At 35.1% G+C, this 26,525-nt stretch overlaps 3 protein-coding genes and 1 pseudogene across 52 annotated transcripts; 2 read left to right on the forward strand and 2 right to left on the reverse strand.

The window, feature by feature from the left end:
• Positions 1-383: 383 nt before the first annotated feature.
• Positions 384-1,765, reverse strand: PQBP1 (poly-glutamine tract binding protein 1). The gene is made up of 2 exons (XM_014233735.3): positions 1,541-1,765; positions 384-1,478 (listed from the first exon to the last, which is right to left on the reverse strand). Exons 1-2 carry the CDS (start codon positions 1,614-1,616, stop codon positions 484-486), a joined length of 1,071 nt encoding a protein of 356 aa, XP_014089210.2. The 5' UTR covers positions 1,617-1,765; the 3' UTR covers positions 384-483.
• A 387-nt stretch (positions 1,766-2,152) lies between these two features.
• On the forward strand, positions 2,153-7,102 carry ras (Inosine-5'-monophosphate dehydrogenase ras). Its single transcript, XM_014233734.3, has 6 exons — positions 2,153-2,260; positions 2,355-2,912; positions 3,001-3,151; positions 3,518-4,169; positions 4,257-4,797; positions 5,491-7,102. The coding sequence occupies exons 2-6, from the start codon at positions 2,758-2,760 to the stop codon at positions 5,594-5,596; spliced, it is 1,605 nt and encodes a 534-aa protein (XP_014089209.1). The 5' UTR covers positions 2,153-2,260; positions 2,355-2,757; the 3' UTR covers positions 5,597-7,102.
• A 5,819-nt stretch (positions 7,103-12,921) lies between these two features.
• LOC106616826 (uncharacterized) lies at positions 12,922-15,090 on the forward strand (annotated as a pseudogene).
• A 5,236-nt stretch (positions 15,091-20,326) lies between these two features.
• Positions 20,327-25,976, reverse strand: LOC106616827 (serine protease persephone). 50 transcript variants are annotated; one of them, XM_070109789.1, is made up of 19 exons: positions 25,874-25,976; positions 23,617-23,821; positions 23,513-23,557; positions 23,384-23,425; positions 23,252-23,296; positions 23,120-23,164; positions 22,987-23,031; positions 22,855-22,899; positions 22,725-22,766; positions 22,593-22,649; positions 22,464-22,505; positions 22,332-22,376; positions 22,202-22,243; positions 22,070-22,126; positions 21,884-21,982; positions 21,436-21,476; positions 20,931-21,154; positions 20,734-20,872; positions 20,327-20,673 (listed from the first exon to the last, which is right to left on the reverse strand). In XM_070109789.1, the coding sequence occupies exons 2-19, from the start codon at positions 23,802-23,804 to the stop codon at positions 20,387-20,389; spliced, it is 1,530 nt and encodes a 509-aa protein (XP_069965890.1). In that variant the 5' UTR covers positions 23,805-23,821; positions 25,874-25,976; the 3' UTR covers positions 20,327-20,386. The 50 variants fall into 50 exon arrangements, with proteins under 50 accessions (XP_069965890.1, XP_069965881.1, XP_069965880.1 ...); XM_070109780.1 differs by having other exon boundaries at positions 22,593-22,637; positions 25,477-25,965; XM_070109779.1 differs by having other exon boundaries at positions 25,477-25,963.
• Between the last annotated feature and the right edge of the window lie 549 nt (positions 25,977-26,525).

A 26,525-nucleotide genomic window follows, 5' to 3' on the forward strand; every position in this document is an offset into this window, starting at 1 on the left:
ACGCCCTAGATACGCCTCAAATTCATCAAATGTAGCAGGAGCACAGAAATTTATGCAGCCCAACGCCAACGCAGGTACGGAAATCCGTGAGAGAGAGAGAGCGGAGATAAAGCAATAATTGAGCGTTGTGGACTGCGAATGGGCAGGGCTGGGCATGTAAATAATGAAAGAACCCTAAAGCGCAGTGGAATTAAATATGAAACAGTAACAAATCGACGACGCCTCCTGTTTGTTTTTGTTTTTCATACGGCTGGTGTAATTACTATCACTTTTAATATAACAGAGGGTTGTGCATTAATACCGTTATAGTAATGTGTCTGCAAATGTGATTAAGGCATTAGAATACAACCATTTTACAAAGCCTAGGAATAAAAGGCAAATAATAATAATTTGATATACTTATTTAAGTACATTCACTTGTATATAAATTTAATTGATATTTTTGATTAGTTAGATAGATTAGATATAGTTAATACAATATGGTTAATCTTCGCTGTCACTTCGCACATCTGCATGTTTTTCACGCTCTTTTCCCACATCTTTGGTTGCGCCTTTCGATTTCTTTTGCTCATCACCGCCACCCGTAGCCAAGCCATCGGACCACTTGCCGCGCGGTATATCAGAATAAGAGCTGGGATCCATGGGATCTGCTGGCTCAGCATCACTTCGTCCTCGATGTCTACGACTAGCGCCATGCTCACGTTCCTTATCGCGGTCACGTCTTTGTTTTGCTATCGTGCGGTCTAAATCACGCGATTTCTGTTTACGCTGTGGTGCTGTTGTAATGTTAGTTACCGTTGTACTCTCCTGTAAGCTGGGGAAATCCTGCTTTGGCAATGTCGGCGAGCGTGGACGCATTGACGAACTTATAATTTCGTCTATTTCACGTTGATGGCGTGCAAGTTCCGTTTCTTGTGCATCATCGCTATCGTCTGCGTGTTGTTCACCGTCACTACCGCCGCCACCCTCGCCACCAGCAGCTTCTTCTAATTGTCGTCGAAAAACGGCAGCACTTTTAGTAACCTGCGATTTTGGATGTGTAGGTGGTAACCAAGAGACCAAATTTTCGACAACACTGTAGAAATAATAACTGGCACAGCCAGGATCGTAACGTTCAGCCCAGCCTTTGGGTAGTGGGTATTTGCGGCGCAAACGTTTGTAGCGCCTCATATATTCACGGCTAGGTTCGATTTTGCCATCACCCCAACGATTAACACAAAACAGCGTACATTTGTGCCATATATTGTATTTATTGGGACAACCACGATGTCCGGTGGTAGAGTTGGCCTCACCCATGCGCTCTTTCATGCGTTCCAGCCAGAAATTCTCCTCAACACGTTTGCTGCCCGTATCGGTGTCGTAAAGTGGTGGATATTGATATTCTTCATGCGCACCCGTACGTTGTTGATCAGTATCCATTTCATCATAATCTTCGGCAATAACTTCTTCATTTTCAACTGGTGCTGCCAACGGTGCATCTGTTTAATAAATAATTAAATTATTAACAAGCAATTATTCGTATACTTAAATGTATACTAACCAGTTTCTTTTGTTTTCGATTTTTGCACAAGTCCACGTTGTGCCAGACGTTGAAGTAATGCTGGTGGCAAGCTCATATTAATTAATTCTCTCGTAATGTTCTACTTTTTTCAAAATATGTATTACTGTGTTTAAATTAAATTACGAAGTGAAGATAATTGCTGCAAAGTGCATCAATATAAATCTTTTCAACAAAATTTAGTTTCTACCTCTCAGCTGTTTGGTTAACTGTCATTTTAAATTTACAAGGCTCTTGACAGCTGTGTGTTCAGTGCTCGTTGTTGTGAGCGGTAGGGATGCATTTGCTGTATTTGCTGTAGAAATAATCATAACAAACTTTATATATGAAATATTTTTTAAGTAAATGATAATTACATATATATATTTATATTTTGATATAATATCAATTTTTTGTTGCTGTTATAACTTGTGTGATAAATTATTGTATGTGAAATAGTTTACAAAGTAAAAAATTATATATATGACATGCCTAATACTCATTGTTTTTAAAGAATTACAATAGAGCACTCAAAACCATTTCTAAATTTTATCAATAATTTTAACAAGAAATATTAATATAATAACAATTTTGATTTATACACCTTCCTGTCAGTGCATCCCTGCACATATGGAGCCCTGAACGAATTGAGCAACACGTGGAGCTCGCGAAAATGCTCATTTAGTGTGGAGCAGTTGAGTTAGACGCATTTAGGAACGGACGGTAAAGAATAAATTAAAAAAATGTGCCTTTGATAAATTGTGCTAACAAAACCATATTTTTGCGTTATTTACCAAAATTGTACTTCTATTTACAGAATTTACATACTGTATTGTGTCGGGTTGTTTTTTGACACATTGGTTGCTGTAACTCAATTTAGGGGGCGAATATCACTTGAATTTTTTGCACACAGCTGGAAATTTTCCACCGGTACAATTAGTGCTACAACCTTTAATAGTGGCGAAAAGTTGTCGCAATATTTTTTATTTTGGAAATATTGTGTGCTTGTCCTTATATTGCTGAACCGAGCGCGTTCAACAATACTTAAGTCTCGCAAAGTTTGAAATACATTTATAGCCAAAAAGAATTATTTTACAAGAATAATATATAAAAAAGCATTTAAAGTTCAATTAGCTGTGCATACAACGGCAATTGACTTCAACATTACAATTAGTGCCAAACGTTCATTTATATACACGATTCTACAAAAAATTTAAACGATGGCAACAACAACAACCAATGTAACCACTAATGGATTTAACAGTGCACCAGCTGAAACTGTAAAGGTACTATCGGTAGATGCTAGCGCAAATGAACTGCAAGATGGGCTTTCATGTCACGAGCTTTTCGCTAATAGCGATGGCTTGACCTACAAGTATGTGTGCTGATGCGTTATAATTTTATCATTGCGTGCTAAATAATTTGCGCTTTTTTTATTTTTTATTTATTATTTACGTATTTAGTGACTTTCTTATCTTGCCTGGTTATATTGATTTCGCCGCTGAAGAAGTGGATTTAAGCTCACCATTGACAAAAGATATTACATTGCGAGCGCCGCTAGTATCATCGCCCATGGACACTGTCACCGAGTCAGATATGGCCATTGCCATGGCGGTAAGTGGTATTGCTTGTGGTTACTGGGATGATAGTGTTGACGCACGTAATAATATATATATATATAATATATATATACATGTATCTTATTTTGTAAATGATAAATCATTAGTTTTTATGTTTATACCATTTGGAAATCTGTATGCTTGAATGTATTGAATTCGCCTGAAAACTGCATTGCATGTGGTTGATATAGGTATATGTATATATATATTGGTTGCTGTTTGGGGTAAAAGATCATTTAAATAACTAAATTTAATCTTATCTGTAATTCATTTGTTACTATTGTATATGTTTTTATTTTTTTTTTTATTTACAACTTTTTTCATATACAATATATATTTATAAATTATTTTTTACTTTCAGCTCTGTGGTGGCATTGGCATTATACATCACAACTGCACACCAGAATATCAAGCGAATGAAGTTCACAAAGTCAAGAAATACAAACACGGCTTTATTCGTGATCCGTCGGTTATGTCGCCTGAGAATACGGTCGGTGATGTGCTTGAAGCGCGTCGCAAAAACGGCTTCACTGGCTATCCCATTACAGCCGACGGTAAACTGGGTGGTCGCCTATTAGGCATTGTCACATCACGTGATATTGATTTCCGTGAGAATCAGCCCGAAATTAAATTAGGCACAATAATGACTACCGAATTGATAACTGCCCCTAACGGCATTACACTGCCCATGGCTAATGCTATTTTAGAGAAAAGCAAGAAAGGCAAATTGCCAATTGTTAATGAGAATGGTGAACTGGTTGCGCTAATTGCGCGTACCGATTTGAAGAAGGCACGTTCTTATCCGAACGCCTCGAAGGATAGCAACAAACAATTGTTGGTGGGCGCTGCTATTGGTACACGACCTGAGGACAAAGATCGTCTCAAATTGCTCGTCGAAAATGGCGTTGATGTAATTGTTTTGGATTCATCGCAAGGCAACTCAATTTATCAAATTGAAATGATTAAATTCATAAAGAACACTTATACGGGACTACAAGTGATTGGTGGAAATGGTAAGTGACAAGCTGGAACGAATTTATGTGTGCTACAATTTAGTAGTTCCTTATACATTTGTGTATTTATCCCTTACTTCTTTGCAGTTGTGACACGCGCTCAAGCCAAAAATCTAATCGATGCTGGCGTAGATGGCTTGCGCGTTGGCATGGGCTCCGGTTCGATTTGTATCACACAAGAGGTTATGGCATGCGGCTGCCCACAGGCTACTGCTGTCTACCAAGTATCCAGTTATGCTAAACAATTTGGCGTGCCCGTCATAGCCGATGGTGGTATTCAATCCATAGGACATATCGTCAAAGCATTATCGTTGGGCGCTAGCGCTGTAATGATGGGCTCACTATTGGCCGGTACTTCTGAGGCGCCAGGTGAATATTTCTTTTCTGATGGTGTGCGCCTGAAGAAGTATCGCGGTATGGGTTCACTAGAGGCTATGGAAAGACGTGATGCCAAAGGCGCTGCTATGTCACGTTACTATCACACCGAAATGGATCGTACAAAGGTGGCGCAGGGTGTCAGCGGCAGTATTGTCGACAAAGGTTCCGTTTTGCGTTATTTACCCTACTTGGAATGCGGTCTGCAGCATAGCTGCCAGGACATTGGCGCGCGCACAGTCAGCGAACTAAGGTGTGTGCATTTGTTTAGTTTTATTTTTTTTATACCCTGAACAGGTGTATTGCCACGAAGTTAGTAGCAAATATTAATGATCAGCATATAGCTGAGCAAAGGCCTGTATATACGGGAACTAGTCCCTTAGTTTCTGAGATATTAATCTGAAATTTTGCACACGTTCTTTTCTTCGCAAGAAGTTGCTCATTTGTCGAAACCACCAATATCGGTACACTATAGCTTATAGCTGCCATACAAACTGATCGATCAATATCAAGTCCTTTTATTGAAAATGTTTTTTTATAACGAGATATCTGCACGAAATTTGGGATGGATTATTGTCATTAATTTTAAAACATATTGTTCAGATCAGACAACTATAATAGTATTAAATGTCATATAAACTCAACGATCAAAATCGAGTTCATGTATAATAAACTTTAAGCTCTGAAAGGTATTTTAGCTCCGGTGCGACCGAAATTAACAATTTTTCCTGTTGTTGTTTTTTTTTTTTATTTTCTTTAGTATATATAAGTATAATAATTTTTTTTTTTTATTTGAAAAATATTTATTTTTTACTTTTCGTATTTTTTAATTTTTAAAAATATTTTTTTTGTAATTAAAATTTTTTTTTTATATTTTTTATTTTTTAATTGTTTATTATAAATTTTTGAAATTTTCTAAAATTATTAATTTACATCATTTATATAGAGCAATGATTTACAATGGCAAATTGCGTTTCATGAAGCGCACTCATTCCGCACAAGTGGAGGGTAATGTGCATGGTTTATTCTCCTATGAGAAACGTCTCTTCTAACAAACAGCTGCAACAAGTGTGCGCACTGATAAAGCGTTAATCGCAAACAATGCGGTGCAAGTGCGCTATGGTGGGTTGACAGCATATTGGCAAAGGAATGGGGCATACGAGTGTGGTGCAACGGCAACTCATAACATATATAATAGAGCGACAAACACAGCAGCGGTACAGCGGCGTCAGCAGTAACGTATGTAATATAGTGCTACCACACCTAAAGGTTATATTTTATGACATTTGCTACGGTGCTTACATCAGTAGCTTTAGCGGTAATATTTTTCTGTAATTTAGTATATGAAAGTAACGCCGTTGTATTTACTTGTATAATTAGTTTCTATAAGTTATTTCATGTGCTTAGAGCAGTACTTAATACATAGAAAAACTTAAAAATTTATAAATTTATACATTTGTGCATATTAAGCAACTATCCTCATGTCTAATTTGGTTTACATACAGCTTATTTGCTTTATATTAAATATTTGCTTTTGGCTTGTTATTATTTAATTAAAATCCTCTGATCGCGCAATCGGCTCATTTATACACAACTATTATTTATTACTTATTGCCGCAACTGCTGTATTTTTACTAAACTTTAGTAATAACTATTAAAAAAATATGATTATTTGTGCAGAAAATTATAAAATTTTAGTATGTAGCCTGTGTTAAGATTTGTAATAGTTAAATTTGCTCTAAACTACGCTAGTAGCTGACATAACGCTGTACTTTCTTAACAAGTATTTTTCATTTTCCTAGTTTATACAATTATATTGTTAGACATTTTTATAAATTTAAATACTTTATATACAAATTTATGTAGATTTTTTCAAAAATGTAGCAAAATTTAGGCATATAACCTAGAAAATGTATGTATTTCACACATTTAGGTGTTTTAAAATTTATTGATGTTCAAAACAAGCGCACACCTATACACAATATTAGTTAATATGTTGGAGAATTTTAAGCTTAGTGTAGGCCTAAATGTTTTTTAACGAGTTGCAGCAACGTCGTGGAGTATATGCAACATGATGGAGTGCAGATGCCGACACGCAATATCATTAACGCAATGAACTGTCAAATGCCCACCGTAATTCTAAACAAAGCCGACAAAAAAGAAAGTACGGAAATGCACACGGATTTTTATTCGATTAAGGACTATCAACATTACTTGAAATTACTACAGGAGTGTTTTCTGCCGCTACAACAACAACAAAGTAACGCTACGAACTGCCGTCATCTTTATTGCTCTAATCAACTTCGCGTACATAGACCCGCCTAACTGTATATTGCCGTTAGGTATGCTCCTACGTCTAACTGTTAATTAACAATTGCGCCTTAGCTGCTTTTAAAATTCTCCATTATAGGCAAGAAAACTCAATGTAATGCAATTTATATAGAATACAATTAAATATCTATGTGACTACAATACCTTATAAATGTTAGCAATTATGTAATAAACTATATACATAAATAATTAAATATAACAAACATATATTTCAATGTAAAAACATATGTCATTGTTTAATTTGTAATGTGCGCTCCGAAGCAACGTCTTAAATTACTTCAACAATCTTCGAACCTGCGGTGGTGGTTGTTGTTAATTATGTATATATTTATTTGATATTTAATATCAACAAATTGACGGCAATGTTGGAAACGCATAGCAGCTGCTGCGAAGTTATTCGGCGGTAATTTTCGTTTAGGTGCTGCTGTAGCAAGTAGGTTATGCGTGAATTAGCGGAATGCATTCAGATTCATTGCGATCACTTTCGATTTTTTTCGTATATTCATGATGTTGTTGTAACAGCTTTGAGGTTTATCAAATAACCACAATTGTTGGTGTGATCGTTGGTTTTGCATTTGTGGTTATTCTTGTAGTTGTTGCACAGAAGTGGTTGAGTCAATATTGTAGTTGCAAACAGACAGTAGGTTCAGCAAACAGACAGTTTCGACGGCGTCAGACCAATGGGAGTGGGGTGTTTAGGGATTGGTATTTTGTATGCTGCGGTCTATTCTGGATAGGTAGAAGTCTAATCTGCTACAGTATCCAGGACGAGGCCTTGTAAGTGGCCAGAAACATTACTTTGTCTTTACCCCGGATGCTGATGGCTAGCGGTCAAACGATATGGTTACGGCCCTGTACTTTGGTATTAAACGCGTTCGTATGCGGAGTGAAGGAGTACAGACTATCAAAAGTAATACCTCAAAAAAACCTCTAGCAAAAATCTAACAATAACTATGGGGCCGGAAAAGCTCTAACAGAACTTTATAAAATATCTACAGAACTTTACAACAACCTCCTACAGCGTTGAAGCTAGAACAGAATTTGCTAATTATGCTACAAAACTTGATAACATACGACATCTTTAGAGCGAAAAAAGCTTTAGGAAAATCTGATAATTCCACTGTAGGACTTTACCACCACTGTGGGATCAAAGAGCTCTAGAAAAAATCTAACAAGTATGCTAAATGTTTTACCGACAGCTATAGAGCCAAAAACGCTTTAACAAAATTCTAATGATTACACTATATGACTATACAATAACTTTGGAGCGAAAAAACTCTAACAAAATCTGATAATTGTAGTACAGGGCTTTGGAAGAACTTTGGGATCGAAAAGCTGTAGAAAAATCCTAACAAATCTATGACTCTCCGACAACTTTGGGCTAAGAAATCTATAGAAAAATCAAATATACAAAAACTGATAATTGTGTTATGACTTTTCAACAACTCTAGGGTCTAAAAAGCTTTAGAAAAAATATAACAAATATATTTTATGACTTTCCGATCACTTTGGAGCTAAGCAAGCTCTACCAAAAATCTACTAACTACACTACATTACTTTACAACAACTTTGTTACAGGACTTTTCAACAACTGTTGCACCAAAACGCTCTAACAAAAATTTAACAAAAACAACTTTAGGGGGCCAAGAAAGCTCTATCAAAAACACCTTAAAACTACACTTTATGATTTTTTCATAACTTTGGAGCTAAAAAAGCTCAATAAAAAATATAACAACTATATTATATGACAATTTTGGGGCCAAGAAAGCTCTAGCAAAAAACCTAAAAACTACACTTTATGATTTTTCAATAACTTTAAAGGCGAAAAAGCTCAAGAAAAAATCAAACAAATCTATTACGACAACTTTAGGGGCCAACAAATATGTTATTTTTAATAAGTATGGGGCTAAAAAAGGTCTAGAAGGCAGAGCTACGAAGGCGAAAAAGAATATAAAATAAACATACGATAAAACTTGAATAATATCTAAACTAGAAACATTCCTGAGAAAAAAAGTTGAACTAAACAATTATATTGGACCAAGAGTTGGCTGCCTAGTCGGAAAGTAGAGGCATAAAGCAGTCAAAGGAAAGCAAAAGCATTATATATAATATGTTACATGCATTTGTATATACAGGGTTGTTTTATTGTATTTTATATAATTAATTATTTTTAAAAACTAAGGACCATAAATGACCTCCATGCTCACACATATGCGACAACTATTATTCATTGCGGTCTAAAGGGTTGAAGTCGGGATTGTCTCAATTATCGATTTATTGAACTGCTTCAATTCAGTCAGACTTCTGGGTTTTGTTTTGTACACCTCTTGCTTGACATAAACCCATAAAGAAAAGTCTGGTGCAGTCAGGTCAGGTGATTTTGAGGACCAGCAGAGAGTGGAGTTGCTTGATATTAATTTTCGTTGGAGAACCAAACGCTATTGAGAGTAATACGTCTTCGGCGCAGTTCTGGGCAAAAAAACTCATTCAACATCTTTAAATAACGGTTCCCATTCCGCACCACTAGTAACTCGTTCTGGGTGAAGTTCCGTCTCGTGGATTATTTCTGGATTTGATTCACTCCATATACGGCAATTTTAATTGTTTAGATTTCCGTTTAGACCAAAATAGACCTCATCAGACACAAAAAGGCGATTTATCAAGTTATTGTCTTCTTCGGCCATTTCAATAATTTTGGCGAATTTCCAGGCGAATAGGCAAATGTAGATGGTTTAACCGGCTTGTTATTTGAACTTTGTACGGAAACAGGTTTAAGTTATCATGAATTATCCGTTGTAATGTAAAGCATGATACCGCTGCACTATCCAAACCCTCTTTTCAGTATCCAAAGCATTCCTTTTTAAGAAATATACCATAAATAATAACCTGCCAAATAAAAGAAAGTAAATCGATTACTCCCACAGAAAAAAAGATGTTACGGTTTGTTTTTGTAGCACGATTCGTGCGCCACCTTGTATTTATAGCGCGAATAAACGCGTTGTTAGCCGAATCACAATTTAGACATGCTTAAACAAATATGCATACAGATAGCATATACATATGTACTCGTATGTATATACTGTAACGGCAGCCCTGAAAATAGTCAGAAAAAAACCATAATATAGTTCATCGTATATCTACGCCTCCACAATGCCGACAGAACTCAACTGAGTCGAATTCGCGTATACTAAATAAGCTCAAGTGGCAAAGCTATATTATACTTGTTTTGTGTATGTATGTATGTAAGTCACTGCGTATATTTTGGTAAATTTGTATATTCATAACCGCTTCCTAATGATTGTCCTGCTCGTTGTGACTGTGTTCGCCTGACGTTCTCCCATCAGGTGAGTACATATAGGTATACATATATATATGTTTGTGTGAGTGGTTAATTTTTTTCGCTCTTCCGCTGAATGGATGCTTGTTTCGGGTTTCTGTTCGGAAATTTCTGCATTCCTGTTCAAAATTGATAATCATTTGCATAAATATGCCGCATTGTGTGTATGAATGTGGTTATCCATTTATATATGTATGTATGGATGTATGTATATAAGTAAGTATATTTGCATATATGTATACATATACATATGTAAATATATAGACATTCGCTTGTATGTATGTGTATGGTATATGTATTTAGTCCTGCCATAAGATCTGTTACAAGTTCAGGTCGTTAGAAAAATGAAAATAATATAATAAATTTTTTTAATTAAGTTAATTTTATTTAATATTGCATATACAGGTTGGTTAACAAGTTGGTTCGTCTCACTAAGAAATAGCACTACTAGCTACAAAATTTTTTTTCCTCTCAAGTTGGTACATCTGTCGTGAGAGCACATGCAAAGTTATTCTGTCAATTAATTCCTTGTTTACCATTTGAAGTTGACGTGTCAGAGTATTTTTTTAATATGGAAAAAATTGAATATGACGCAGTGATTAGATTCTTTGTTTTGAAAAGTTTAAAAGCAAAGAAAATTTATGAACGATGGTTGGAATTGTATAAGGAGTCCTCACCTTCAAAACGCACTGTTGAATTTTGGGCTGGTGAATTTAAACGTGGGCGTACTAGGCTTAAAGACGATTCACGTGAAGGATGAATAAAAACCGCAGCCACACCAGAAATCATTGAGAAAGTTCATAATATTGTTAGTGAAGAACCAAGTTTGACTAAGCGTGAAATTGCTAATGCCATAGGCATCTCAGACGAACGAGTACTTCATATATTACGTGTAAAATTACATATGAAAAAGCTGTTGGAAAGTTAGTGTCGCACACGTTAACAATTCAACAAAAACTGGATCGAAAACAAAATTTTCAGCATAATTTGGAGCGTTTTAAGCAGAATAAAACCGATTGCTTGCGTCGTTTTATAACTATGGATGAGAATTGATTCTATCATCATTCGCCTAAATTGAAACAAGAACATTTACAGTGGACTGAAGCTGGTTGTTCAGCTCCAAAGCAGGTGAAGTCACAACGATCTGCAAAAAAGATTATGGCATCAGTTTTTTGGAATGCAAAAGGAATTTTGTTGATTGATTATCTACAGAAAGGTAAAAAAATCAACTCTGAATATAATTGTAGCCTTTCTTCCTGATTTGGTCGATATATCCATTTCCCATGATATAATTTTATGTTTTGTGCGGTGATTTCTATGAATGCGTTGGCCTACAGTTTTTATACTCTTGCAACATGCTGCTACAGAGTAAAATAGTTTTGTTCATGTGCTCCTTGGCAAAAAAAGGAAGGACGAGTTCCTAGATGGGCGTAATCAGACCACATCTATTAGAAAAATAATGAATTTCTCTTTACTAGACAGTTATATCATTTTAACTAACGTTTTTTTTTTGTTTTTAATTTTGTTGTTGCATGTTATGTACATTTTCTGCCATATTTTAGCATATGCAAGTGTGCTAGAGTCGGATATATATTATGAGAGCTACATACCGTTACTTATTTCTTCGCTTGAATTCATGACGCTCACGAGAAATTGCTTACTTAGTCGCCGGTTGTTTTTTTCCATAATCAGAGTTGTGTTCTCTCTTTTGCGAGTAGATCTATTGGGATCACGCCGCGTTTCACCAACACTGCGGATTTGGATACAGTGCGGTACGCCGTGGCGACTCTCAGGGCTGCTATCCTCGGTACCTTAGCAAGTACTACCAAGTACCGTCTATGTTTCATGTTTAATGTATCGCCCATATTTCACTGTCATATAAAATCACTGGCTGTGTTGTGTCCATGAGTAGTTTCCTTCTGCTTGCACGCATACCTCCGATATTTGCCATTAGTCTTGATAGCGACATGGTTATATTTGCTGACTTTTTAGCAGCGTGCTGAATTTGAGCCGTACGCTAGTTTGTTATCCATTTTTATACCAAGGTATTTCAGGGCTTGAACTAGCATGCTCCCCACCAGCGGTATGTGTTTCCTAGTAAGCAGGATCTGCTCAGTTTTTTTGGCGGCTAAGCTAAGGCCATGTGAGTCCAAGTCTAAGTCTATCTTCTACTTGTGATTGTTTGCGTCTTTCTATGTCGGTATTACGTGCGTCGATCATATTGACACATTTTGATACTGTTGAATGTGTTTCTTATGTCCATTCATATGAAGGGTGATCTATTTCGAGATTTCCTACTTTTTTAAAGAAAAAACACAGAAAACAGAAAAATCAAAATTAATGGAGATTTTTTATTATCATTCGAAAGAACATTCCTTCCAGATGTACATATACATAAATATATATAACGACATTATTAGAGGTCGTGCATACATACGAACAAAATTTTCGTACACATTGTGAGGAAATTCCTGCTATGATCAATTAGCATGATAAGACATTTGTAAACGACAATAAGATGTCTATCAGCGCCAATTCGGAGCGATGTGACCACTATTATGTACTCGTAGTCAGCCTACAAAAGCCTTATAATTCGGGCTATTATTTTCGCTCGTTTGTTTACTCAAAATATATACTTATCTATGTATGTATGTATATTTTCAATTATATCCATTGGGACATTATATAGATTTGGACGAGGCTATAGCAATGATACACAAAGCTATAAGATCTGCTATTAATTATATTGACACAGCGCCATATTATGGGCAGGGTCGTGCCGAGGAAGTATTAGGCATGGCGTTCATTAATGCGCCAAGGGCGGCTACTATATAGCAACAAAAGTTCGAGAAAGTGTTGAAATAGCTTAAAACTGCTGGGTTTAAAATACGTAGACGTAATACAGGTAAGCAATAGTTCTAAGTTGTGCTATGGTCGATGCTTAGTTGCGAAATTTCGCCATTTTGTGTAATCAAATTAATTCAATTTGAAGTCTTTTTCTAAAGAGAATATTAATTTTTTGCAGTTTTTTCTTGCAAGCAAAAATTTGAAGACTAAAATTTTTCTGAAATCTTCTATATATAGTTTAAAAGATCTGTACGAGTTAGTAACAAACTGCATTTTCCAGATTCATGACATCGATTTTCCAAGGATCTCAGCGTTATTGTCAACGAGTGTCGACCCGAACTGGAAAAAATTGTTAAGGAAGTCAAAGCCAAGTTTATCGGCATCACCAGTTACAATCTAGCTTTGCTTAAGGAGTGCATAAAACGTGCCGCCCTGTGTTGATGTAATAACTTTTTCAATATTACTTTAAGTTCTACATATTTTTACGCTCTTACATTCCCAGATCGTGCTCACATATTCGCGGCATACGCTACTCGGCAATTCACTGAAGTCGTATGTGAAGTTTATCCAAGAGCATAATATTGGCAATGCATCATAAATCTGCGCATCCGCTCACGCATTAGGTCTGCTGACCACAGCCTTGGCATCCTGCATCCGGTGTTGTGAAGGCAATACGCCGCAAAGCAGTGCTTATTTGTAAGGAGGCCAATATTGAACTCTTTTTGGAAAATTGGCTATGTATCAATTTATACAATTAGATGGTTCGAGCAAATTTTTGGTCGGTATGGAAACTTGCAGGCTCTTAGTTATAAATTAAGCTGCTTTTTATAATGGACTTAATTGAAAGGAGTTGGAGATATTGCAACAGCTACGTGAAACCTAAATAAACCACATTAAATATTTATTTAAGAGGGTTTGTCGAGGTTGTGTAGAGAGTGTCTACTCAAAGAGAGGCGATGGTATGACTCAAGTGACTTGGGTTATATTAAAAACGAATTCGGTCGCAAATTTTCTAGTTTCGAACAATTGTTAATTCATCTCTTTGGTGATTTTGCGGACCATCATAAACCAAGTCATATGATCGACGGCTATAAAAGCTGCAGGATAAAAGTCCACTTGTGAAAGGAGTCTGGAGTTTATTTTGCGACACTTAGCAACAAATTTTTGATAATACATACAAGAACTTGATTCCGATCGTACAGTTTGTATGGCAGCTATATGCTATAGTGATCCGATATGAACAATTCTCCGGAGATTATACTGTTATCTTGAGTAATAATCCATGCCAAGTTTCGAAACTAAAAAAGTTTCCAGAAAAACTCATGCCTAATGATTCAGTTTGTATGGCAGCTATAAGCAAAAGTGGTCCGATATGAGTAGCTTCTTTTCGAGAAAAGAATGTGTGTTAAACGTCAGATCGATATCTCAAAAACTGAGGTACTAGTTCGCGTGTAAACAGTCCTATAGATCTGAACTTTTCTCTTCAGATTTGAAAAAAAAAATTAACTGAGTGTGCCAAACTCGGCATAATTAATCAAAAATAGATTATTTTTTTATTAAACTCTTTTAAATCGAACCAATTTTTCTTTTACCGATTACTAATAAAATAATTGGGTCACCACTTATATTCATATAGAAGCCGATTTTAATGATGATTTTCAGGTTGCAATTACATTATTTCTATGCCACATACCTCAAGTAACTCAAGTTGAACAATTAAAATATGAAACATTTTAGCACATTTGAATTTCGGACAGTAAATTTAGCTGTAACGGGTTTAAGAATAAGCTTAATGCGCAAAAATATCATTTCCACCAAGTTATGGGCATTATTGTAGTCTCTAATTTTTGGTTCAATTATCGGCTGGATTAGCTGAATCGAATTAAAAAATTATAGCTTTAACAAACTATAATGCTATTTAAATAGTTTTCTTATATGCAATATGCAAATCTGAAAATTTTATTAACAGCATTTCCACGAGATGGCATCGAGTTGGCGGAATACAAGCAGACAGTGTCGAAGGCGACATAAATCGGAAGTTATGTGTGAAAATCTGTCTCTCATATATGCGAAGGCTCTTTTAATCAACTAACCTAAAAGCAATGTACTCATTTCAACTAGAAATGTAATTTTGAAAAAGAATTAAAATTGAAAAAGAATTAAAATTGAAAAAGAATTTAAGAAAAATTATGTTCAACAATATTATTATATTAGAAGAAACTAAGAAACTATAGACTTATGAGATCTGATAATTACTCATTCTGACAATAAAGAGCTGTCCAGAGCCATACTATATTAGTATGATACCCACGATAGCAATCATATTGCCATAGGGGGCGGATATACAGGGCTTTAAGGTAGAGTTATTATTTTTATTTTAAGAAATTATTTGAAAAATAAATAAATATGCATGCTTAACAGCAATTGAAAGTATTGCTCAGTTCAACAGATAACGTCTTCAACAAATCTACAAGAATGTGATTAAAATTTTGGTCGAAGATTTCTTCCTACAGTTGATGTAGTTGCCCGACTATTTTGTATTCCAAATGAAGAAAAGGAGTGATCCCGTTGTAGCCACATTTTGTACACACACAAATGTTTTTTTTTTTGTTATGAGGGCGTGGAATTATTTCAAGTTTTTGGCAGAACTCTATAATACCGAATGTTGCTTATGAATCCAATATTCTTATTAGCCGAATTAGTTATCAATATTATTGACTGGTACAAATGGACTGTTAGCATTTATCTTTGGAATTAAACTGAACATATCATTTTAAAAGTAGGCAGGGGCAATGACACAACTAGCCTACAAAGCAAAAACGAAAGCTTTGGAAAAATTGCGATTTATTACTCACTTGATTCAGCAATGCTTCAACTTTGTCGTCTCAACTTGTCTGAAAAACACTTACTACAAGTATACCGATAACCACCTCATTTAACAAAAATTTTTGACCACCGATGACTTTTTTTTAGACCAGATAGTTGTCTTGGATGAAGAGTACGTTTTCCTTCGCCGAATGAAACAACGAATACTACAACGAATTACTGGAAAAATAATTCGTTGTAGAATCGAGCCATTAGTTCGGCATAGTGGAGTTCGGTGAGCGATGTGCCATTCACCATGTAACTAAAGTCGATCACCTCGTGTGAATCCAAAAAAAAAAGCAAAAACAAAAGGTCCTCTGCTTTCTAACGATAGGATAGAGTTTGCTTTCTTCTAGTGTCTCAGCTACTTTGCGCCACATATATTGGACGGTATCTTAATTGGACGTGGGTGTGATAACATTGGAATCACCCACCGACGTTGTTATTTTTACAATTTTATATTTAGATTTCTTATTGGACCATTCATATGCAATGTAAAATACATTTAATATTATATAATAAAAGGATACTTTCGTTGTTGATTTACGTAAGTACCTGCCGGCGACGGCCTTACCTCACGGTGCTCCAAAGCACAACGTATCAATACAATGCGTTGATAAGCGCCCCAAATAATACGAGCTATTTGCAAGTATTAATTTGGTTACCAGTGGCAGTGTGTCTGGGCCCACACTACCATCTTGGTAAGATTCGAGGCCGACCTAAAACCTCTTCCTTTTTCGGGTACGGAACCCAGTTGCTTGCATTTAGGTTTCAACCATAGCCACCACGAATCTCCCCAAAGGGGCCATAACCCAATGAACAGATTGGACCGAAGTCCAAGGGCTTTCTGCTCCCCGTGGTACCAGAAAGTCTCCGGTAAGACTGTGTAGCCGAAACTACTGCCAGTTGAGCAACCCATTACTCAATGACTGGTGACATTTGTCGCTTGAACTTCAAATGTCTTTTTATTTGGGATTTCATTTAAAGTCTATAATATCAGTTCAAGCTGAGTATTATAGCACTATTTCTGACATTATTTACTATGCTGATAATTCTGGGCAAAATAAATTAACAGTCATAGTGCATTTGGCTTTTAGTCGCCTTTTACGACAGGCATGCCTTACCGCGGGTAAATTCTTACCCCTACCCGCAGGGTTAAATATAAAAGGATAATAATATTTTGTGTTAGTGCCGTGTGCTTATGGTCTAAAAGTAGATCGTGCTCAGCCTAAGATAAATTGCCCCAAATGCAACGCTGCTGATAAAGTAAGTATGGAATATCTCACTCCCGCTGCTTTACCTTCAGCCGCTACCAACGCTGTTAAAATTGCCAATACTTGTACATATGCTTAGGCTGTTGGTAGGAATGTCAAGGCTCACTCGCAAGCCAGTGCCAGAATTAGTCCAATTGTTGCTGCTAAGCCTGGTCGCATCAAAAACACTGTTAATGCTGCTCCATCTGCTGCTTTTGATCATACCGTGTTTGATTTTGTTAATCCGAACTCTTCGACTTCAATTAATGCTAATGGTACTTTGAAATCAACAGTGAGCACTAAGAAAACAAAATCTCCGGCTGCTCCAACTGTTGTTGGTATTAATGCCATTCATTTGTCTGTCTCTGTTACTGAGGATGGGATTATATCTTTCGTTCTTAATCATGCTAATTTTGATAGACAAAATCTTTTATGTTATAAACGTATTAAATACTTATACTAATAGTAATGAACTTAAGAGGTTAAATTTTAAGCTAGATGGGCCTCATTTTGTTTTAATTCCGTCCTGGCGTTAAGCTGCGCCTTTTTAAGTTTTTTCCAAAGAGAGATGAAAACAAAGATGAGGACTAGTTGATGCCCCTGGTAATCATAATTTTGCCCGTCCGTTACCTTCGCCTAATTGTTCTTGTCTTAAGGTCTACTATCAAAACTTATCTGGTATTAGGTCTAAATCAAATATTATTCGTACATTTTCTTCACGTTTGGATTTTTATATTTACGTTATTGTTGAAACCTGGCTTAAAACTAATTACTATGACAGTGAGTATTTAGTTTTTGTCTCTGTTCATTGTTGTCTCCTATATCCTTCCTAATAGTCCTCTAGAGTTGTATAAGATGCATGCAAATAATATATTTTCTCACTGATTTTAAATAAGTTGAAACAGACAAATATTTGTGTTCTTGGTGACTTTAATTTAAGTAATATTGTCTGGCCCAGCTATTCTTACAGACCTGGCCTTTTTCCCTCCTACTTTTCGTCTTATCACGAGTTGTATCTCATTAATAGCCTGCTATATCTGATTCAAATCAACTCTTATTCAAACAGCCTTTATCGATTTCTTGACTTAGTCTTTCTCAGTGATAATTTAAACTTTAGATTCCTTGATGGCTTCTCTTCCACTACCATTTATCATTATCTTTTAATCCTCCTCGATACTTATCTTTTCGCTTCTGCCAACCTATTGAGGGAATAAGTTTTAATTTTGCTTTGTGTGATTTCAGAAAACTTAACGTTCTGCTCCTTGGGCTTAAATGAATGAATGATTTATTTTCTGCATTAAGTACTGATAGTTCTTTTCCATTTTTGAGAAATCTATTCACGAATTAAAGTTAAAAATATAAAACCTTATAAGCTCCCTTGGTATACTAAGGACCTCGAACGGATGAAAAATCTTAAAAATAAATATTATAGAAAATTCTCGTTTATTACCATCTTCGTTTAATTTTAACATTATGCAAAATTGTTTAATAATTTGGATAAATTAGTCTATAAAAGGTTTATTGACAGCACGGAGTCTAACATTAAGTCGAACCCTAATTCTTTTTAGAACTTTGTGAAATCTAGAAGGGCGTGTTCGGCCATTCCTTCGTCTTTATGCTGGGGAAATTCCCAACTTATTAGCTGAATTTTTCAAAACTAATCATGTACATGATCAGCTTGGAACTACTTCTAGTTTTCTGATAACAATTTTTCATTTGTAAATTTTGGCACACTGTGTCTTTCGCAAAATGATATTGCCAAAGCTATTTGTGATATCAAGCCTTCTTTCAAAATTGATCTTGATGGGTTGCCGCCTGTACTTATAAAAAATTGTCCTGTCTTTGTTATCCTCTCATGCTTCTCTTCAATTAGCCTTTGTCATCAGGTGACTTTATTTCAGACTGGAAATTGACATGCATTACACCTATCCTTAAAGGTGGTAGAAAGAATTTTGTATACAATTATAGGCCTATTTTCAAACTCTCAGTCATTTCCAAAAAGTTTTGAGTGCTCTGTTAAAAATAAGATATTTTTGGCAGTTAAATCACTCATTAACGTCAATCAGCATGGGTTTGTTTCTGGTTGCTCTACTGTTTCAAATTTATGTTAGCTGTTTTTGGTGATTATAATTCTTTTATTGTGGTACCGGGAGTGCCACAAGGAAGCATTTTAGGTCCTCTTCTCTTTGTGCTGTTCATTAACGACATATCTCTTTTGCTATGTTAAATTTTCGTTATATGCAAATGACTTAAAAATATTCCCAATAATCAAATCCTTCAATATAACAGCAATTATACCACTTTTAAATCGTTCTCTGTGCTTAGCTTTGTCCGTCGAAATGCGTCCAGATTTTCCGACCCCTATGCTGTGTTCATCTGGAGACCATATTGTCTATTCTCAATTAATAGGATTGAACGTGTTCAAAATTTGCCCTCCACTCTTTAAAGTTTGTTGACCCAATACCGTCTATGAATCTCGTGTATTGCTATTAAATCTTAAATCACCTGAAAATCGTCGGTCGGTTCTCTGGCTTTCATTTGTTTTCAATGTTATTGACTCCTTCTTTGTTAGGAAAAATTAATTTCAATATTCCTCAGCATTACCTTAAATTCATTTCCCCATTTAACGAGAAGCGTACTGTGCGTGAGTTTAACTTGATTTCTGAGAAAGTTCTAATTGATTTTTCTCACTCTAGGGCTTACTTCATTAACATCCTTAATTCTGTTTTTTATCTAAGTTATCTATTTGTTTAATTGAAATTTTATTATGCTAAAATTTTCTATTAGTCTGTAAGAATTAATGCTCATAGAATCAAGTAATTAAATATATAAATATATGTACATATACTGTAGGCATAAACGTTAGGACGTATGGCAAAATAAAAAACTGCAACAGAACATCACCGATTCAGACAAATTTCGGCATTCGGCTCGTTTGTAGAACCCACGATGAGGGTAATATGTTAATGGATCTGATCAATGGATTTGATCAGCGCCCATCATCAGAGCATCACTGATAAAAACTACTACAACAACAGGGTAATAGATGTGTTAATTAGCAATCGGAACAAAATTATGTTACGTATACGCCATGGTGATCCACATTCAAAAGGAACAACATTAACCCACAATAACAATAACTCATAACATTTACATACTTAAAAATATGGTGAGTAAAACCCTATAAATTTATTGTTTCCATTTAAATTTCAATTTTCTTTTTTCGGCCAGACAATGCTTTCTATAAAGTCTAAGTATGCAAACACATTTGTTATCACATAGGGTTCATCAATGCAAGATCGCTTTCCTATAATTCCGACCAGCTGGTGTTTGCTGAATGTTTCTTCGTTTAGAACAAATATTGGTTCACCCTTCTGACGGCAATTGTGAGTCAAGCTCTTTACACACATTTGATTGGGGAGTAGTTGAGTAGTATGCTTATTAAGACATTCCGAGTCTGCCACAATCTGAACTTTCGTACCTCTTTCCATGAGGCCTAAATAAATAGTAATAATAATATGTAATTACATAAAAAAAAATTTAAAAGCATATTTACCACTCTTTGGATTGAATGCTGATGTGTACATACAAGCTGGATACAGGTCGAAAGTGTATTCCACTTCACTGTTCATTTCAATCAACCCAATATTATTAAGCGCCGGATTTATTGAAAACTCGGGATGTATGTGAATTGCCTGAAAAGATTAAACGAGTTTAAAGGTAATTTGTTGAAGGTCTTAAATTTTGAATTACCTTCACTTTCTTCAATACAATGTACAAGTTCAGTTCCAGCGTTGTAACGTTATGAGAAGACAAGCAATCTGCCGCAGTTAACACAAAACGTGTGTCGATCAGAGCGAAATAACATAATTCCCAAAGTTTAAAACCACCTTCAGTAAAGGCACCTAAGTGAACGGCTACATCAGTAATACTTGTCACTCCAATCGATTGTAGTTTACTTGTTATCTTCTCGCAAGCTATAAAAATTAAAAGAACACAAACATTTAGCGTACAAAAGTATTTAGTAATGTAGTTCAGTGGAGTGCAAGAATAGAAGGACTAAATATATATTTAAGAGCGAACAATTAGGAGCGTTAGCCAACGTTTTAGTGAAAAGTTTAATATTAGCTTAAACTCGCTTTGGTGCTTATTGCGGTAATCACATCGAAATGGTTTAAACTTTCGCGAACTCTTCACTTCCAGTTCTGTAGAAATACCGTTCATTCTTTATGACCTTTGCAAATAATATGGATCTTACCAAGCTCTGCTGGACGTTTATGAAGAGTGGCAATATCGGGACTGTAAGTAGATTGTTGATAGAAACCAAAATTAAAGATATAAAAATGGAAGAAATAATATTCACACTTGGTGAGTAAATTTATGTAAGTAGATAAGCTCTCTGGACACCATTGCAATATGAAGACAAATAAACAATAAATTAGGTGAAAATAGCACGTGTGGTAAATAAAAAATACGATTTAAAATAACTAAGAAAATCACGCTTTTAAAGCACTTTCCATTAAAAGGTGAAAAATAATTATTAATATAAAGTGACAGTAATATTGACCGAAAAATACTCGTATTATTGTTAGAAAAGCGTGGGATGCTTTGTGCCATAATTTTCGTACTTTACAATTAACTGAGTTCTAATTTAATAATGATGCTCTACTTATGATTAGTTATATATTAAACTACTTATTATTCACCTTTTTGTCAGCTGGTTGCTTAAATTTTTAAATTTATTTTCCAAAATAGACATTTTTTCAGTCCACCTTTCCTCCGTTGCTTTGACTTCCGCTGACAGCCTGAAAATTTTATTAGTAGAAAATTTCAATAGTATATCTTATAGAAAGAGTTTGTCATATTGATCCTTAAAGTAAAATACAATTCACCTTTTATTCCACCTTTCCTCCGTTGCTTTGACTGCCACCGACATCCTGAAAATTTTGCTAATAGAAAATTTCAACAGTATATCTTATAGAAAGAGTTTGTCATAATTAAGCTTAAAGTAAAATATGGTTTACCTTTCAATCAACCACTGCGTTTCTTTGACTTCCGCCGACAGCCTGTAAATTTTGTTAATAGAAAATTTCAATAGTATATCTTATAGAAAGAGTTTTGTCATATTGAAGCTTAAAGTAAAATACGATCCACCTTTCATTCCACCTTTCCTCCGTTGCTTTGACTACCGCCGACATCCTGAAAATTTTATTAGTAGAAAATTTCAAAAGTATATCTTATAGAAAAAGTTTGTCATAATTAAGCTTAAAGTAAAATATGGTTTACCTTTCATTCAACCTCTGCGTTTCTTTGACTTCCGCTGACAGCCTGAAAATTTTATTAGTAGAAAATTTCAATAGTATATCATATAGAAAGAGTTTGTCATATTGATCCTTAAAGTAAAAAACAATTCACCTTTTATTCCACCTTTCCTCCGTTGCTTTGACTGCAGCCGCCATCCTGAAAATTTTGCTAATAGAAAATTTCAACAGTATATCTTATAGAAAGAGTTTGTCATAATTAAGCTTAAAGTAAAATATGGTTTACCTTTCAATCAACCACTGCGTTTCTTTGACTTCCGCCGACAGCCTGTAAATTTTGTTAATAGAAAATTTCAATAGTATATCTTATAGAAAGAGTTTTGTCATATTGAAGCTTAAAGTAAAATACGATTCACCTTTCATTCCACCTTTCCTCCGTTGCTTTGACTTCCGCCGACACGCTGAAAATTTTATTAGTAGACAATTTCAATAGCATATCTTATAGAAAGAGTTTGTCATATTGAAGCTTAAAGTAAAATACGATTCACCTTTCATTCCACCTTTCCTCCGTTGCTTTGACTACCACCGACATCCTGAAAATTTTATTAGTAGAAAATTTCAATAGCATATCTTATAGAAAGAGTTTTGTCATATTGAAGCTTAAAGTAAAATACGATTCACCTTTCATTCCACCTTTCCTCCGTTGCTTTGACTTCCGCCGACACGCTGAAAATTTTATTAGTAGAAAATATCAATAGCATATCTTATAGAAAGAGTTTGTCATATTGAAGCTTAAAGTAAAATACGATTCACCTTTCATTCCACCTTTCCTCCGTTGCTTTGACTACCGCCGACATCCTGAAAATTTTATTAGTAGAAAATTTCAATAGTATATCTTATAAAAAAAGTTTGTCATAATTAAGCTTAAAGTAAAATATGGTTTACCTTTCATTCAACCTCTGCGTTTCTTTGACCTCCGCTGACAGCCTGAAAATTTTATTAGTAGAAAATTTCAATAGTATGTCTTATAGAAAGAGTTTGTCATATTGAAGCTTAAAGTAAAATACGATTCACCTTTCATTCCACCTTTCCTCCGTTGCTTTGACTTCCGCTGACAGCCTGTAAATTTCAATAAAACGTATATTAGACATACTTAATTCAAGAGAGGTTCTTTTCACCTTGCCAATGCCTCCTCTAAAATTCTTTGTTTTTCATCGATTGATTTCGCCAAGCTAATAAAATAGTCTATTTCCTTACTGGCATCTACATAAATTGAAAGTGGCACATCGTCCAGAGAAGGCTCCTGGTTAGATCCCTCTGTGCTCGCCGCTTGGAGAAGCGCGACGATGAGTGCAATAAATACCATTTTTTTTTCGCAATTCTCTAAGTTGAAATCAATTGGCAGTGATAATGAGAAAATTGTATATATTTTTTAATATATGCAATGGTTCTTCTTCCATTTATGATATAGAGTGTGTGTACTTTGTTCAAGAAGTGCATGGTCTTACATTTAATAGTTAGCTAAAATTGGTGGATGCTTTTTATAAGAAGCTACCTTGTGTTTGAAGCACACTCTGTCTATATCCTATCTCAAAGAGTGAAATATCACCATTCTGGTCCGCCATTAAATTCGCGATAGCAGACGGAACTTAATTAATTAAATAATTTAAACTATTCAATACAGTAAACTTGTTTTTATGACTAAAAACGAAAACGTTATTTCCGTTGTACGAATCCAAGGAGTTAAAATTTAAGCATTACTTCCAAATTTAAAACTGATTGATACTAATTTTCTTCGATTTTTTATTAACCACAAATTAACATTAAATATATTATGTTGATTTTTTGATAACATTTGATATAATGAAAAAGGGTAATATTTATAGTTTTTAATTATAAACATTTTCAAATTCAATTGAATTCAGCTCTTTCGTATCGTACATCTGACAATTTCATTGGAAAGGTTAATTTCTCTATTAAATTTTCCAGTCAAAGTGGTTGCTACAGTAATATTTCCTGTAGCCTTTTTGATTACCAAACGTGTACCATTACATAACATAATTGAGTTGGATTGAAATTACGCTGAATAATAATAGTTGAACAATTTTCAAGATTATGAGATGTCATTCCGAGTATATTTAGATAATTTACGTATCAACAACAGCAGCGAATGATTTAAAATACCTCTGATAGCCTGACAACAACTGTTGTAACTGGAATTTAATTTCGTCAACATCTACATTTTTGGCCGTAATGTAGCCTGATTACTGAGCCAGTTATGATCCAAACAATACAATTTTTTTTATCTTCAGTAATTTACTCTCAATTAATTAAATTTTTTCGTAAACAGGAGTGCAGAAATTGTCCAGCAGTATAACGCATATATTTGGCTGCAGTTCTATTCTACTATTTCCAATATCTAGCAATTGTCCGGAATATATTTGCACTATTGAATTAATTTGCAATTGTGCGCCCATATTAATGATCCATCAAAGTACTTCAATATTTCACCATAAGAGCGATTGCTTAAACATTCCATAATCTCATTGGCTTAAACCAAGCGAAGGTGACCGCGCGGTCGGTAATCAGTAGACAGTGGTAAGACAATTCTACCTGTGCAATGCTTCGAGAATATTTGTGAGCCATTATGTAATCATCTTAAATTATTATTGGACTTCATATCAACACTGCAGCTATTCCGCTATTTTTTTATGTTAGGTGTCGCATTTGATTTGTTATGAATGCCTGTGCATTGTTCGCTCATAATCCAGCAAAGTAGCCGCAATGCCTTGGCAATGCAACTGTCAATAATATTATCTGTTGTGATGTCTGAACTGCCTAGTTCAGCAGCAACAAGCTGTATAATCCATATATGTACATATGTATACGAAAATTGCTGTACTCTTGCAGTAGCGAATTTCGAATACATGCTTATGATTTGAAATATATTTTTTGTATATATGAATTGTATTGACTTTTAACATAAAGAAATAAAAAGTATACTATGTCCGTCCCGTAGTTCTAAACTACCTACTTACCAATTTTCAGCCAAATCGGTTTAGCCGTTCTTAATTTATAAATAGTGTAACTAGCACTTCTCATATAGTTATTATATTATCACGCAACGCACTTTATATTTACAAGTATTACGTAGGTATGTATTTAAAAAACTATTCTTTCTTATTGCTTATAAAATACACGTTCTTTTCACTAAATCTTCATTTGCACTTGGAATTTGACGCACAAAATGAGGGAATCTACAAATTTAAAGCCACCTCTGAACGGCTGACGATTCTTATGAGAAGTCGGTTGGTTGCCTTTGCATCTCTAAGTACTATACCACGGTTGTCAATAAGGATATCTCAACTCAGAGTCTACTCCAGGAACAACCTCAAGAATGTGAAATTAAATTTTTTGGATTCTTTATAATTTTACCCGTCCAAGTTTACTTCAGAAATGAGTAACTAGTCGTTTGTTGTACAATGCAGAAATAAAACTGATTTAATTTCTGATTATTTTATATTTATTCATTCAACATATTTATATATTGAGCTCAAAAACGTTTTGGTGATAAGTGGAAAGCAGGACAGTCCTACGAATTATAATCAGTAGAGAGACACAACCGCTGCTTATAGTATGTTTGTTTTTTTATCGGTAAGCTGCTTTTATTAGATTAGATTAGATAAGGATAGAGGTATGCACCGCGACCTATGGTCTATTCTGCCCTCTCTTAGGTCACAACGACTCATCTAGCCGCAGCATATTGATGAAATCCAATATACTGCTAGGTGCTAGTGAAGCGATGCGATCCCTGTTTGGAAACATGATCATCTATAATGGAATGGTGTAGTGCAGACACCCTGCTGTCAAGAGTGATGCCAAGCACCTCCCTTCTTGCACTGGTTACAAAGGTGGGTTCGCACCCCACGTTTTCAATACTTAAATTCCTACTGACTATAAATTCAAGCATAGACTCACCCCGTGTATTGCAGTCCGTGCTGCCCCACTCCGTGTGATGGGCGTGGGCGGTGCATCCCAGGACGAGGGGCAGGTTATTCCTGCTGTAGTATTCCACAAGGTTTCCGAC

Source organism: Bactrocera oleae, chromosome 5, assembly GCF_042242935.1.
Source record: "Bactrocera oleae isolate idBacOlea1 chromosome 5, idBacOlea1, whole genome shotgun sequence".
NCBI lineage: Eukaryota > Metazoa > Arthropoda > Insecta > Diptera > Tephritidae > Bactrocera > Bactrocera oleae.